Genomic DNA, 17,449 nt, shown 5'->3' with positions numbered 1-17,449 from the left:
AAATACATCATTATCTGTATGACCTGTTGGGTTAGTTCTCCATAAATGTATAAAGACAATGTCCTCACCAGACATCACTGGCAACACCGTCGCCTATGGGCACAAACCCACCTTCGCTGGACCAGACAGGACTGACAAAAAGTGCTCTTCACTGACGCGTCGCGGTTTTGTCTCACCAGGGGTGATGGTCGGATTAATGTTTATCATCAAAGGAATGAGCGTTACACCGAGGCCTGTACTCTGGAGCGGGATCGATTGGAGGGTCCGTCATGGGCTGTGTCACAGCATCATCGGACTGAGCTTGTCATTGCAGGCAATCTCAACGCTGTACTTTACAGGGAATACATCCTCCTTCTTCATGTGGTACCCTTCCTGCAGGCTCATCCTGACATGACCCTCCAGTATGACAATGCCACCAACCATACTGCTCGCTCTGTGTGTGATTTCCTGCAAGACAGGAATGTCAGTATTCTGCCATGGCCAGCGAAGAGCCCGCTGGATCGGAGGGTGAGGGTTAGGGCCATTCCCCCCAGAAATGTCAGGGAACTTGCAAGTGCCTTGTTGGAAGAGTGTGGTAACATCTCACAGTAAGAACTGGCAAATCTGGTGCAGTCCACGAGGAGGAGATGCACTGCAGTACTTAATGCAGCTGGTGGCCACACCAGATACTGACTGTTACTTTTGATTTTGACCCACCCCCCTTTGTTCAGGGACACATTATTCCATTTCTGTTAGTCACATGTCTGTGGAACTTGTTCAGTTCATGTCTCAGTTGTTGAATCTTGTTAAGATCATACAAATATTTACACATGTTTTTTAAATATTTATTTATTTATTTATTTATTTATTTATTTAACCAGGTAGGCTAGTTGAGAACAAGTTCTCATTTGCAACTGCGACCTGGCCAAGATAAAGCATAGCAGTGTGAACAGACAACACAGAGTTACACATGGAGTAAACAATTAACAAGTCAATAACACAGTAGAAAAAAAGGGGAGTCTATACATTGTGTGCAAAAGGCACGAGCAGGTAGGCGAATAATTACAATTTTGCAGATTAACACTGGAGTGATAAATGATCAGATGGTCATGTACAGGTAGAGATATTGGTGTGCAAAAGAGCAGAAAAGTAAATAAATGAAAACAGTATGGGGATGAGGTAGGTAAAAATGGGTGGGCTATTTACCAATAGACTATGTACAGCTGCAGCGATCGGATAGCTGCTCAGATAGCAGATGTTTGAAGTTGGTGAGGGAGATAAAAGTCTCCAATTTCAGCGATTTTTGCAAATCGTTCCAGTCACAGGCAGCAAAGAACTGGAACGAAAGGCGACCAAATGAGGTGTTGGCTTTAGGGATGATCAGTGAGATACACCTGCTGGAGCGCGTGCTACGGATGGGTGTTACCATCGTGACCAGTGAACTGAGATAAGGCGGAGCTTTACCTAGCATGGACTTGTAGATGACCTGGAGCCAGTGGGTCTGGCGACGAATATGTAGCGAGGGCCAGCCGACTAGAGCATACAGGTCGCAGTGGTGGGTGGTTTAAGGTGCTTTAGTGACAAAATGGATGGCACTGTGATAAACTGCATCCAGTTTGCTGAGTAAAGTGTTGGAGGCAATTTTGTAGATGACATCGCCGAAGTCGAGGATTGGTAGGATAGTCAGTTTTACTAGGGTAGGTTTGGCGGCGTGAGTGAAGGAGGCTTTGTTGCGGAATAGAAAGCCGACTCTAGATTTGATTTTCGATTGGAGATGTTTGATATGAGTCTGGAAGGAGAGTTTACAGTCTAGCCAGACACCTAGGTACTTATAAATGTCCCCATATTCAAGGTCGGAACCATCCAGGGTGGTGATGTTAAGTTTGCTGAAAATAAACGCAGTTCACAGTGAGATGACATTTCTTTTTTTGCTGAGTTTATATTCCACTTCAATGGCATGGTGATTTAGTATCCTGAAAATAAGAATGTACGCCCACGCTTTGTTCTTCATCCACCCTTTCTATTCATATTTCAATGTGATGATCTGAAATATTTTGCCTTGCAAGTCTTTGAAATATTTCACATAAGGCAAATTACCGGGTAAAGAGAAGTAATTAGCCAGCCTGTATTTTTCAACGGCTAATAGCCTGAATGTCTCTTCTTTGTGTCTTTTCTGAATTATGAGCAGAGTGGACTTTAATATTGCTTAAATGTTCTTGTTAATCATGTAGATATCCAAATCAAATAAAATGTTATTAGTCACATGCGCCGAATACAGTGAAATGCTTACTTACAAGCCCCTAACCAACAATGCAGTTAAAAAAATATGAATAAGAATAAGAAATAAAAGGAACAAGTAATTAAAGAGCAGCAGTAAAATAACAATAGAGAGACTATATACAGGGGGTACCGGTACACAGTCAATGTGCGGGGGCACCGGTTAGTCGAGGTGATTGAGGTAATGTGTACATGTAGATATAGTCATTAAAGTTACAATTCATAGATAATAACAGAGAGTAGCAGCTGTGTAAAAGAGGGGAGGGGCAATGCAAATAGTCTGGGCAGCCATTTGATTAGATGTTCAGGAGTCTTATGGCTTGGGGGTAGAAGCTGCTTAGAAGCCTCTTGGACCTAGACTAGGTGCTCCGGTACCGCTTGCCGTGCTGTATCAGAGAGAACGGTCTATGACTAGGGTGGCTGGAGGTTAGGGTAAATGGTCTCATCTTTCTATATAATGTTTTTAGATTCAAATGTACATTGATTGTGTCTATTGAAGACCACTAATGTATGGTCTGGATTCAATCAAACATGCAAGATTTGTGCAACCGTGGGAGAGATCTCATACGCTATGTAGCTGCACCTGTAACCCTCCTCATGAATCAGTGTTAATTAAACAACATGATGACAAGGATGGATGATTTCACTCATGTAAATACAAAGGTTATTTTCCGTACTTAATACAAAAAATGTATGCGTCATAATTGTTTTAAATGCATCATTATCTGTATGACCTGTTGGGTTAGTTCTCCATAAATGTATAAAGACAATGTCCACAGTTAATCATAAAAGAAAATTGGCTAGTTTGATAAAATCTTGAAATATCGAATATGTTTATTTCAGGCAATCTCTGGGGAAGCATTCTGGGAGTGGGTGAAGGAGCAAATGAATACTATCTACAAAACAAGAGAGGCTATTCTTTCTTTCCCCTAGGCAAGGTTCATGGCAGTGTTATTATAAAAGTACTCAGTTTATCATATATATTCCACTTCAATGGCATGGTGATTTAGCATCCTGAAAATAAGAATGTACGCCCAAGCTTTGTTCTTCATCCACCCTTTCTATTCATATTTCAATGTGATGATCTGGAATATTTTACCTTGCAAGTCTTTGAAATATTTCACATAATAGAGACAAAACAGATGGCTTGGAGCAAGGTTATAGCAATAAAGCACTGTAAACCGTACCGTAAACCCAATGCTTTTCATCAAACACATCTTAGGCCCTTTGCAAAGCAGGGTTGCTTTGAAATTCAAGTTTTGGCTGCTCTGACTGAAGCACATCATAAAGTTTCAAAATGAAAGATGCATTTGATGCACTGTTTTGTGATGAGGACTACAACGAACCAATTTTCAATCAACAGGCAATAACCAAAGAGGGACATTTGATTGCTAGCGACTGATGATTTTGTTTTTTTGCTGAGGGGGAAGATTCTAATGTTTTTGTTTGTGTTTTATTTTGCCAGAGAAGAGCTGATGATCTCCTCATCGTTTGACAGTCTGGAGGTTTTGCTGGACTCGTTTGGCCCGGTGCGCGACTGCTCAAAGGACAACGGTGGTTGTAGCCGAAACTTCCGCTGCGTCTCTGACCGCAAGCTTGATTCCAGTGGATGCATGGTGAGTGAACCACTGTACCGCCTGGAGATGGCCCCCTTTACAGTACTACCTCTCTTTGTTTGCTTAGCAGCCATGAAATGGATCAGGCATGTTCTATTTCATTCACCATCTGTCCATGGTTTCTATCCTACTCCTACTAAAAAGTTGTACTCATAGTGTTTGTTGCTGTTTTGCAACAGATTTATGGTGAAAGATGTGAAAAACTCAGGCTGTCAACCATCTTTAAGACTATTAATTTGCTCAAGACATGAGTTTCAGGTGATCCAGCATTTCTAATTAGATTAAAGGTGATCCAGCATTTCTGATCAGATTATCTTTCTGTAACAGGTTTGAAGATAAGCTTTTTGGAACTATCAGATCTTCCTCAAATGATAATAATTTATTGATTTACATTTCCTCAATATTATGCCCTCCCACCCTCAATGCATGATATTAAAATGAGATAGAGAATATCTATTCGGTGCATGAGTAGGACAGATCTAAGGCACATTTTCTATGCATTTCAGTTTCAAATGTCTGCACTGGATTGATAAAAACATCACATTTGCAGTGAACTTTTCAAAACATGACTGTCATGGCAAAAAAACATTAGTAATCAAAAGACTGTCTCAAAATGTTGGTTTAACATCAAGACCATTCTCTGACTCAGCAAAGGGCTGTATGTAATGTCTGGTTTTGACCAAGTTGTTTGTGTAGGAACTGTATTTCACACTTGAATGTGAATTATATATGAGAAGACACTATTTTAATCGACAACAAACATTCATTATAGTATCCGTCATAGTTAACAATTACAATTTGAGTACAGAGGCCATACTTGGACATCAATGTAAGTGTTCTTTCACAGCTTTGGGTTCCCTAGCATCATCTGAAAATACATCTGTTTTCTGCACCAATGCAATTAAGATTCCTGTTTGTTAGAAGGCCTGACTTGGTTTGCTGTTCATTCAGATACAAGTGCGTAGAAAATCACCTAATTTGTTTCTTTGAGGCTTGTAAATGTCAAAATCTTGCCGCTCAAGTAAATGTAATTTCAATGCCGAGCGATTAGATTTAGCAAACAATGTATTGCCCTCGTTGAGAACATTTTCCTTCTGCTCTAATTGTGCTGGTGGACAGACCTACCTACATGCAGCTGTCACAGAGTTCACAACCAACAGCATGCAGACTCCCTGGTATTGCACTTCTTGTAATAAATGTACATGACCTGTGACCTATAGTATCAATGGTTTCCAGTACCTAAAAGTCATGACTAAATGTATTGATTTATTACAAAATATATTGCAGGGTTTGACATTTAAACACAGGAAAGAGCATTGCAATATCAGAGGGCACAAAGTATATAATAATAATAATAATAATAATATATGCCATTTAGCAGACGCTTTTATCCAAAGCGACTTACAGTCATGTGTGCATACATTCTACGTATGGGAGGTCCCGGGGATTGAACCCACTTCCCTGGCGTTACAAGCGCCATGCTCTACCAACTGAGCTACAGGACCTCCATATCTATGTCATGTTGTGGAAATTATTCATATATGATATTAAATTAGGATAATAATACATATTAATAATTCATTTAATTTGTAAAGTGTATTTCTCACACCCAAGGCGAACATTATTATTATTTTTAGATAAAAATAATGCAAAACAAAGGACATAGAACACAGACAACAAAGCTATATACTGAACAGTTGTCGTCAGATCCGGAGGACATGAGAACAGAATTAAGAGGTCCTGTTTATTAATTAGTCAATGATAGCAGCTCTACCACTGAGCTCTGAAGTAGACAAAAGTCTCAGAAGGTATTTGTTAACATGCTCAAGCTTCATGAAATACTTAGACATGTGCCCCTAGTTTATGTAACTGCAAAATACATCCAATTGATGAGAATCATATTTTCATTTTCTATTTGTTTTCTCCCTTATTTCTGTCATGAAGCAAAAGCCCTGCTACTTTCAGCAACTGATTATACTGAAAGAATATTAATAGATATGCATCATGTTGATCTTTATTTCTAAACATTTCCTTGCATACCTCATGCTTTTATGGAGATAACCGTTTCTATTATTGTGATATTGTCACGTTCGTCTAATGAATTAACGGACCAAGGCACAGCGTACGTAGAGTTTAGACAGTGAAACTTAGAAAGAAAAAAACAATAAAGAATAAACTAAATGACAATGCAGTGCTAACGACAATGCAGTGCTAACAGGCAACTAAACATAAACAATATCCCATAACCACCAGGTGGAAAAATGCAACTTAAGTATGATCCCCAATTAGAGACAATGATTACCAGCTGCCTCTAATTGGGAATCATACACAAACCCCAACATAGAAAATAAACCTAGAACCCCACATAGAAATAATAAACTAGACTAAACACCCCTAGTCACGCCCTGACCTACTCTACCATAGAAAATACAGGCTTTCTATGGTCAGGACGTGACAGACATGGATTATTGTCTGCATCACCCAGACCTACCTGAAGCTCTGGATTTTTGATTCATGGTACTGAAGGTTTAATATGGACATCCCATTTATAAACATGCATTTGCAAGCTTAGATCCACAATAAGGAATCAATATTTTTCCTACCAGCTCCTACTAAGTGTCCACTCTTGTTACTGCAAGATATCCAGGATGGTGCCATCTGTTGGATATATTACTTGGTGTTTTGTAATTACCTTGTGACTAGGTATATGAATGATGCTTTCATCCGTCAAATCATAGTGGTAACTGGCTGGGACCCAGAGGCCGAATCCACAAATCAATTAACACCTTGTCTGAGTCCATGCTGCCAGTCTCGTCTCGTCATGTTTAATATCTCTCCTAGCATGAGCTGAAGCCGCCTGACCCACTCTGTCTTGGCTGATGTATGGCACTCCTGAGGAGAGACAGTGCAGTCGTTTGGAAGTAATGTCTAATAATCACCTAATTATTATGCGATTCATTAGCTCTCGTCTACTCCTGCGAGAACAGGGGAAATGTGAGGCTGTCTGTCCAGCCTGCCTGCCACCAGAACAAATTGGGCCCTGTCCAAACAAAGCGTCAGCCTGCAGTGTGGGATGTGTCCCTACCGACAGAGGAGACCTTAGTATTTACATGATGCAGACATTCCGACTGTTATCCCACACTTCCTGCAGTGAGAATGACCAGAGTGGAAATATTCCCCAATGTCTTAATTGGCCTTTGTAATTGGTATATAGACATTTAATCTTTCAGTTGATGTTCCATTGGTGAAGACATTTCATCACGTATTTACAGTACTACTGGCCTGTACTACAACTGAACTTGTCAAATGTACATTTAAAACATGAGGTGTTCTGTCTGGGAGTCACATTTACCTTCACCCAGAGAACTCCTCCTTCAAAAATATATATAGATATACCTCAAAAACATATAGATATACCTTACAATTAATAGAATGCTCAATTGTGCCAGTCTAAGCTGTCCACGGTCAAACATAATCTTATTTAATTTCAGAACAAGCACCTTAACATGTTTCCCAATCTGGCCAATGCACTTTGTTACTGACGTAGTCCACATTCAGTTGCAACCAGCTCTGACTTGGATCCCATTTTGGACACTAAGCAGTTCTGAGCTGAGTCGATATTTGGCCAAGGTTTTCTATGAGCATACTCCTATAGAGTAGCAGGTGCTCAGCAGCCTGCTAGTACTGATGTTTTCCTCTAAGGATCGATAGGGGGATTTAAGGTAGTACATCCTCTTTTGGAAAAATCTGCTGCAGTCTTTCCATGGACAGATGCAGAGCATGGGAATGCACCTCTGTAATCCCTAAAGCTACCTCTGAAATAGGACTGGCTAGCACCAGGGGAGGTGTTGGTGAAGTTTTTTTTTTACACTAATCCCCCTAACAAATGGTGCTTTATGAAGATAATATATATATATATGGTTTGGGAGTGGCGTTATAGAATGTCAATACAATCACTGTACAATTTTAAGTTTACATTTATATTCCCAAGGGGTTATTATATTACTGTACTCTGGGTAATTTTACAACTCTTAAGACTGCCTGATATGTTGATAACCTCAACCATGACATTTGGAACAGATTATATCTTCCCTTTCCTCCTGAAACTCTGCTTGCTGGATAAGTAGACCTATTCAATCTCTATTGTTCACTTTCTCCAATCTGCCTATTTGGCGTATTGGAAAATTGCAAAGTTTATCCAACTCTCTAGTAAGGATTTGTTGCTATGTGGAAACACCACATGGCTGATTCCCATAAATTCCTCCTGCTCCTTCCAGTTTTATCACCATTAGGAAATGGGATTACTAGGTACAGTGGTTCAAGGGTTTTTCCAGTTCAGCCTAAATACAAAAGCTTCACAAGCCGGTACACTATTATCATTTATTGTTTTATTTCCTTAAACTGCCAGTGAAGGATGTTGTTTATTTTGTGGAGCTACATTTGTTATTCTACCTACCAACTAAAAAAAAAAATGTGTCATTTCATTACTATGAAAGGCAATATATTGTATGTTGACATTATCTATTGTTTCTCTCATGGAGGGATCTTTAGAGGACCTTTGCCATTTTTCACACACTATTTGGTTCAGTTCTTTGCACCCCATCATTGCGAGGTATTGTTTGTTTTGTGACACACTTCTATTCAGAGCGCTGGATATCACCCTCTAATTTAATCCGCTCATGTATGATTTTTTGCCTGCCTCACTAATGAAGCCTTTAGCCTATTCCTTGCCTGTACTTTATCCAATCGGATTTCCTGTTATTAACCTATTGCCTGATCTCCCGGACGATGTTACTAGTCTTTTCCCTACCTTTACTGTTGACTTTTTGGTCTCCCTGTGTATGACCTTCTGCCTGCCCCTGGACCCATCTACCTGCCGCCTCCTGTGGTCCTTTACAAATAAACACCTGCTGCGCCCTGCGCTGTCTCCCATTGTGTTCATTACATATGGAAATAGAACTGTATGGAAAACAGTATAATGCAAGCCTGAAAGCAAGCACATCTTTTATGACTATCATTCTCTTGGCATAATTCTCAGTTCTATTTCTGCATGTCAGTCAGAATCACCTTTATTCACCAAGTACATTTACACACACAGAATTTGGCTTACAGCAGTCAATAAGGAGAGGCGTGGGGTTCACAAGCAAGGGCCATCAAGGACCATTAATACATGAATTCCACTGACTTCCCTTTGCCACACTTACCCATTGCCATCGATTGCAGAGGCCCAGTGATTTAAAGAGTCTCTGCTACAGATGAGTTAGGAGATTCAATGTACCATGCTCTTTACATTACATGTGATAAATCAGTTTTCACAGTGCCCGTAGCCAAGCGACAAAATCAATAGCAATGTGTCCAGGGAGGGACGAGGCGAGGGACCCCTGTTACGACATATGCCCCAATGGCCATTGATACATTAGCCATTAACCCAGTGTTAACCACTTAACCACAGATGATTGTGGACTACAGGAAAAAGAGGACCGAGCAGGCCCCCATTCTCATCGACAGGGCTGCAGTGGAGCAGGTTGAAAGTTTTAAGTTCCTTGGTGTCCACATCACCAACAAACTAACATGGTCCAAGCACACCAAGACAGTCGTGAAGAGGGCATGACAAAACCTATTCCCCCTCAGGAGACTGAAAAGATTTAGCATGGGTCCTCAGGTCCTAAAGGGTTCTAAAGCTGCACCATCGAGAGCATCCTGACTGATTGCATCTCTGCCTGGTATGGCAACTGCTCAGCCTCTGACCGCAAGGCACTACAGAGGGTATTACGAACGGCCCTGTACATCACTGGGGCCAAGCTTTCTGCCATCCAGGACCTCTATACCAGGTGGTGTCAGAGGAAGGCCCTAAATATTGTCAAAGACTCCAGCCACCCTAGTTATAGACTGTTCTCTCCTGCAGCAAAGCACCCACACAACATGATGCTGCCACTCCCGTGCTTCACGGTTGGGATGGTGTTCTTCGGCTTGCAAGCCTCCCCCTTTTTACTCCAAACATAACGATGGTCATTATGGCCAAACAGTTCTATTTTTGTTTCTTAATTTCTCCTAAAAGTACGATCTTTGTCCCCATGTGAAGTTGCAACCCATAGTCTGGCTTTTTTATTGAGGTTTTGTAGCAGTGGCTTTTTCCATGCTGAGTGGCCTTTCAGATTATGTCAATATAGGACTCGCTTTACTGTGGATATAGATACTTTTGTACCTGTTTCCTCCAACATCTTCACAAGGTCCTTTGATGTTGTTCTGGGATTGATTTGCACTTTTTGCACCAAAGTACGTTCATCTCTAGGAGACAGAACGCGTCTCCTTCCCAAGCGGTATGACAACTGTGTGGTCCCATGGTGTTTATACTTGCATACTATTGTTTGTACAGATGAACGTGTTACCTTCAGGCGTTTGGAAATTGCTCCCAATTATGAACCAGACTTGTGGAGGTCTACAATTTTTTCTTAGGTCTTGGCTGATTTCTTTTGATTTTCCCATGATGTCAAGCAAAGAGGCACTGAGTTTGAAGGTAGGCCTTGAAATACATCCACAGGTACACCTCCAATTGACTCAAATTATGTCACATAGCCAATCAGAAGCTTATAAAGCCATGAAATAATTTTCTGGAATTTTCCAAGCTGTTTAAAGCCACAGTCAACTTAGTGTATGTAAACTTCTGACACACTGGAATTGTGATACAGTGAAATAATCTGTCTGTAAACAATTGTTGGAAAAATGACTTGTGTCATGCACAAAGTAGATGTCCTAACCAACTTGCCAAAACTATAGTTTGTTAACAAGAAATGTGTGGAGTGGTTGAAAAACTAGTTTTAATGACTCCAACCAAAGTATATGTACATTTCTGACTTCAACTGTACATAACATCTACAGGTGCATACAATCTGAAATCTTATATTAAAGAAATACTCAGTGAAATGACATTGCGACAAGTACCACCACACATATTGAGATGAGTGAGATGCCAGACTTCGTTCACACACAGTCACACACAGTATCTGCACATTTGCATAGGTTTACTTCATGCTGTTTAGAGCGTAGTAGCCAGAGCACTAAAACCACAGAGAAGTTGAGCCTCGCACTTCAACGCTCTTATTTGCTGCAGAAATTGACCCACTATACTGTATCTACGTCATATCGCTGAGCCAGTCTACCTTTAATACTGAAAACTCCACAGGGCCTGATGTAGGACAATTCTGGATTTTCAGTGCTTCTGTTTGACTCAACTTATGAAGTTCCAATTACTGTTAGACCCCTTAGAGTCGATTGATGCACTGATTCATGTTTGATCCCCATCAACATTTGTCAGTTTGAGCTAGAGGTATCAGGATTCAGCCTACTCTTTCAACCGACTACTTTTGTCATCCCACAGGGCACAAATGTCAATTCAACGCCTGTTCCATGTTGGTTCAACGTAATTTGGAAACAACATTGAGTCAACCAGTGTGTGCCCACTGGGATGAGGCCAGGATCGATGGGCACTGGAGACTCGGGAGAGTAATTAAATAAATAAATATAAATATATGTTGCTTATGCTCCTTATTCCTTATTACATAGTATGTTCCTCTTTTCTACAGGCAGGGGTGCCTTGTTAAGTATCATCCCATCAAAGTACCCTTTGAAGGATTGTCTGACAGAAAATGTGAATTTGGCTTCACTGGCCTCTGAAAGATTGCTTTGGGAAGGATAGGGGAGTCTTTGTAACTCTGGACGCAGGTGTAGAGTTGTAGAAGTTCTGGATGCGTCTGTGAATTTATGCCTCATATATCTTTGTTAGCAGCAGATCTTTTGTGGTGTGACAGAGTTCATCGAATGTTGTTTGGGAAAATATCATCAAAGCCGTTACCTTGATTTTCTCTCATTTTGCTAACCCACTTTTCTACAATTTGTACACACACACATGGGATCTGGATGTGTCTGATCTCTACTTATTTCTGTGTGAACTAAAGATTTGGAACATGATTGCATTTGAGCAATATGAAACCAGATCACATCCCTAGTGTGTTTTAGTTGATCTGTGCCCCTATTGTTTTTTACTTTCTGTGCTATGTGTATCCTTTATTCCCGTTCTTTCTAGTGCCCTCCTGGACTGAGTCCCATGAAGGATGGCACAGGCTGCTACGACCACCACATTGGCATCGACTGCTCTGACGGCTTTAACGGAGGCTGTGAACAACTGTGCCTCCAGCAACTCGCCCCCCAGGAGGATGACCCCACCCTTTACAACATCCAGATGTTCTGCGGGTGAGAGAACACTCCTGAACTTGGATGCATCTCAAATGGCAACCTATTCTCTACATAGTGCACTACTTTTGTAGTGCACTAAAGTAGTGCACTGTGTTGTAAATACAGTGCTATTTGGTATGCAGGCCCTGTCTCTGTGGCACTGAACTGATATAACAGTGTCACATCCTGAAGTGTTTAAAAAGGAGGACAGAAGTTTACAATGTAGGAAATCCTAACAGTATGCATTCGGTTGCACAACCGAATGCATCTACCAAAATGTTGTTGGGTTCTGATTTCTTGACTTATGAAATCATGAAATATACTTTTTCCTTTCACTGAGGGAAAATGGGTCATTTATAACCTTTACCTTATGTCAGGATATATTATTGTTAGCGATCTGGGATCCTATGGTAGGAGGAAAGACACCGTCTGGTACGAGTCAACATGACAGCTGTAAGTTGGGGAGGAGTGAGCACTTTGGGGCAGAGGTCAGGTCAGAAGAAAGGAGGAAGAACAGATATCACTAAGGTTCTGAACATCACTGGCTGTTCAGATATGTAGTGGGAGATTCAGCATAGGAGAAAGGGTTAAATATCAGTGCTTGTGTGAATGTCTTTTGTCGGTTCAGCTGTTCGATCCTCTGGGATGAGTGAACTTGGTTTAAGCTTTCATAGTGTCCGTCAAGTTCTTATTTTGATAATTAGAACCTAACAATGTGTAGTAATATTATTGCCTTCTTTTTCACTTCAGTAGATTCCTGGTGATGGCATTGTCATGACATAGTTTTAGTAGGAAAGCGAAGTGCACCAGTATGTCTTTTAAATGTCAGCTGTGCAGTGCGTTAGTCACTCAGAGTGATTTGTCTCTTCGCCTTGGAGAGGTTGTCTCTTAAAAGAGAAAGATCTCTTGACCTCTCTTTTAATGTCAAGTCTTCTCCTGACACAAGTATATCTGAGTGTAGGTGACAAACGTGCTTAATTGTCTGTCATATGAAACATGATAATATGACAGGGAAAGTGAACCAGTTTAAATGCAGTGTGGATTAGGACTGCATTATGGACAAAATATATCTAACCCTTTTTAGTGACACTTTCCTGTAGAAAGAAGTGTCATCATGAAGAAAGGGTATTTCACTTTAATCCCAGGCCCATTGCCTTTGATATATTTTACATTGCTCGCTAGACACTGGAATGTCAAAGTGTCATAAATATGAAAGAGTCGAGAGGACTCGATGTTTGGATTATTCCCTTTTTGAAAAATGAAATGGGGTGTTTTTTGTTCACTGAATTTAATTAATAGCACCATACAACAAAGCTAGAATTGATTGGCACACTAGAACTATTTTGTTGATCTCCTTGAACTCGGGCATAAAGGGGTGCACTTCTGAGTAAATAGTGAGCCATGAACACAAGTAAAATAAGTCAATAATCCTGACAGATAGCCATAGTGATGTTTACATGGAATTGGTCTTTTGACCAATCACATCAGATCTTTTCACATATTTTTTAGAGCTGATCTGATTGGTCAAAAGACCAATTAGTGAGAAAAAGATCAGAATTGGGATGCCTGTGTAAATGTTTATTTTTATTTTTATTATTTAACCTTTATTTAACCAGGTAGGCAAGTTGAGAACAAGTTCTCATTTGCAACTGCGACCTGGCCAAGATAAAGCAAAGCAGTGCGACACATACAACAACAGAGTTACACATGGAGTAAAACAAACATACAGTCAATAATACAGTAGAAAAATAAGTCTATATACAATGTGAGCAAATGAAAAAATACAGGCAAAGGGTCCTATTCAATTAAATCAGTTTCCAGTTTTTTTAAACAACCTCATTTTTTATCCCTGTATTGACTTGAATTACAAAACAGAATTCGGTTTAGGGTTTAAATATATGGCTATATTTCTTAGAAGCTTCATGTATAATGTAGATGAAACACAGTCTATTTGAATAGAATGTAAGAGCACATCAGCTCACACTGCTCCCCCTTTTTTTTATGGCTGCCGTTATAGTTGTATTGAGGATTACAAGAAAGGTCAAGATGGTCGTTCCTGCCAGCCCCTGTCTGAAGCCTGTACCGAGGGACTGGACTGTGGGGAGACAGCTGACATCCCAGCCAACCAAACTGTTTTTGGGGATCTCTTCTATGGCTACAACAACCACACCAAGGAGATCACCTCTGGGCAGATCCTCAAAGCTACCTTCAGGTAATGTATGAGTTGTGTCATGGGTTATAGCTTGTGTATAAAATAGGAATGATTCATGGTTGATTCATGGTTGATTCATGGTTATTTCATTCGTCCTCAGCTAGAGGAAAACATTTACTTATAAAACATTTAAATTAATGTATACAATGGGCAGAGATGTATAGTATACTAAAGCAAGATGAGAGACTAATGCACTCAGAAGATTAATATGTACTCTATGGCAACTTCTGTCCACAATGAAAATGACCAAAATTATGTACATCTAAATAGAGCGTATCTTGTGAATGAGGATCTAAAGATCTGCTTTTAATATCTAAAGAAATGCACAGCAGGCCCTGTTTTGTGAATGTGAGTTATGTGGCAGCATGCTTTGTGGGCTGCTTAATTACCATCGTCCACTCACGATGCTTCCTTTCCGCTGAAGTCAGGAAGTCAGGTCACGGAAATCATCTATAGTCCTGAAAATGTAATTTGGGTGCACATGGATCCCGCAGCCAGAGGAAGTGCATCCACTTACAATATGTCACGTGAATGCTCGAGGAAGGCGAACAAGGGAAAGTTAATATCATCAAGTACTGTAGCTAAATCTCAAATGCTCTGATCTCATTTTGAAAGCACCGGGAGAGACAGCCAGGGTTTCAGACAGACTTTGAAAAGTACAAAATGCTCCTGTGCAGAGTGCAGCCAGACATGGTGCTGGAGAAAGCCTCTTTGGGGAGCCATGGTTAATGCAAACCCTAATTATACAAGATGGCAAGAAGTGAATTAAAAGTGACCAGGAGCCAGTTTGGTGTAATGGAACGTAATTGGAGCAGATGAAACTTTGAATGTGCAATGAACAAAGGTTCTGCTGCGCTGCTGCACTGGTGCCTACCTTGGGTTCATTAAGCCTCACAAGAATGCCATACTGATGTGACAATTAATTGGAAACTAAAGAAAATAGTCAAAACTTTGGTACACAGGAGGAATAGTACTGGGAAGTCGAGATTACTGCTGATGATGTAGTATTGCAGGGAACTTCAAACATAATTTAGAAAAGTATTATGAATAAACATTCTCTCAATGATAAAAACAATTGCTAGTGTTACTGATATTAAATGCTGGGGTTCATTAATTAATTTCTGACATTTGAATTGTATTATTTTAAAGGAGAAAAATGTATTTTAACTTGAGGTAAATAGGTAAATACAATTTAATATCAGAAATAAAATGCTGTCCATTGACTGACACCCCATGGAGAGGAATAAGCCCTTGTGTGACTCGTGCATGGTTTACAAAGAGAATCACTGTGAGAAACATCCTGGGAAAAAAAGGAGATAAGAACTTGGATTATTCTGTTTCATACCAGCCTGGTGCTTGGAGTTTCATTGGCGCTTCATCAAAAGCTCCACCCCACGGTTCTGGAGTGTCACAAAGCATCTGTTTCACTCTTTGACAGTAAACTTATGAAATGCAAGGAAGTCCAATTTTAACAATTTTAACATTAACGTAGCATGCAAAAAGTAAGGAAACTTCAACTATCCTGAAAAAAATCCTGAAAAGTACAGAAACAACACATAGTTGCTGGATAGAAACAGAAATGTGGTTCTCCAAACTCCCAAGCTCCCCTCTACCACACTACTGTACACAAAACGTGTCACAAACAATACAAAATGTGCACATTTCCTCATAGTCAAGTATGACTGTTGATCTTTTATTCATTTGAAAAAGAGGCATCCCACCCCTACCTTTTTATTTAGTCTGGCTGGAACAACAAAGGGAAGGAAATTAAAGGACACATCTAGCAGAGTGAGAAGGTGCCCACTGGCTCTTCACAGCCGGTGTTGCTGGAATAAGATGAGGCTAGCCTGTACCCACTCAGCAGGAGCAGAGTCTACTGAATGGCCAGGCTCCAGGCTTGCCACAGAGCTGCGTCTGATTCTATCCACACAGAGCTGTGGGCACTGCTTTCGTGCTCACCAGCCTCTGAAACACTTTTCATGTTTTTTAAAAAGGTAGTTGTCGTTCTCTGAATCGCTCCTGCTGAATTTCAGAGTCGGCTTGGTAATTATTATTTCAAAAGTTCCAATTTTCTTTGGAGGATTGGAGGTAAATAAGAGGTGTCATACAATCTTAGCCGGAGCTTTTATGTGGCCAAGACTGGCCGGGACACAGAGTTTTATAACAAGAGCACATAAGGGGATATTCCATGAAACATTTTTTCTTCTCTTTCTCTTGAGCACAGAGAGAGATGGGTTGGGATCTTAGCTGAGATGAATGGTCCTGTTTTGTATGTCTACAGACTTAGTAGTGATGCCATTTCCCACTGGTAGATCTAAATGACTCTGAGGAAGACAGTGAAGTACATTAGAATCATGTGAGTTAAAAAGGCAACCTCTTCTCATTATTTCCTCCCTTTGGCTCCAAGTCCTTCTTTCTCCTTGCTCTCTCTCTCCTTGCTCTCTCTCTCCTTGCTAACTCTCTCCTTGCTCTCTCTCTCTCTCTCTCTCTCTCTCTCTCTCTCTCTCTCTCTCTCTCTCTCTCTCTCTCTCTCTCTCTCTCTCTCTCTCTCTCTCTCTCTCTCTCTCTCTCTCTCTCTCTCATTACTCCACACAACATGCTTAGAGCAGGTTTTAATGAATATTTTTGTGTCCTTTGTTCTCATTAGGGCTGCTTGGGATCGTGATTTAGACCACATTTCCAAACTACTTGGTGGGGTGTCTCCTCTCACCCCCTCAGAGGAGGAACACCTTTATCTACCCGCTTAATTAAAATATACAATTTCTGTGTGAGCTAGATTGATTATATTAAGCACCGGAGGGCATTGGCTCAATTATTGGACATTGTAAAGTTCTTACCCCAGCCCCATTCCATCACTTGTCGTCTGATATTAGCAGGGGGAATACTTTTTTTTATATGTATCATAATCAAAAAGTTGAAAATATCACTGAGGTATGTCATAGTTGAAATGATAAAGTTGGCTGAAACCCTGAAACAGTCAAAGGTTAAATTTTTCATTTCCCAGCTATTACTCAAGAAGAGGCATATGGGAATGAACTCTTTCAAAGTGACCTAGACTTTCAAATGAAGAATAATATGCACAGGATGTACATATTATCTAAATACATTTTTTACTGAAATATTTTTTGGACAT

General features: G+C 40.4%; 1 protein-coding gene across 12 annotated transcripts in view; it reads left to right on the top strand.

Annotated features, from left to right (window-relative positions):
- LOC124041872 (astrotactin-1-like) overlaps positions 1-17,449 on the top strand; it is a 257,985-nt gene that overhangs the window by 107,380 nt on the left and 133,156 nt on the right. For all 12 annotated transcript variants that reach the window (XM_046359962.1, XM_046359960.1, XM_046359967.1 and 9 more), the window contains 3 exons: positions 3,722-3,872; positions 11,956-12,122; positions 14,122-14,316. In XM_046359962.1, coding sequence (XP_046215918.1) covers positions 3,722-3,872; positions 11,956-12,122; positions 14,122-14,316 — 513 coding nt within the window. The remainder of the gene's footprint in view (positions 1-3,721; positions 3,873-11,955; positions 12,123-14,121; positions 14,317-17,449) is intronic.

The sequence above is a fragment of the Oncorhynchus gorbuscha genome, linkage group LG08, assembly GCF_021184085.1.
Source record: "Oncorhynchus gorbuscha isolate QuinsamMale2020 ecotype Even-year linkage group LG08, OgorEven_v1.0, whole genome shotgun sequence".
NCBI classification, from domain to species: Eukaryota; Metazoa; Chordata; class Actinopteri; order Salmoniformes; family Salmonidae; genus Oncorhynchus; species Oncorhynchus gorbuscha.
This window is presented reverse-complemented; position numbering and strand designations above follow the sequence as displayed.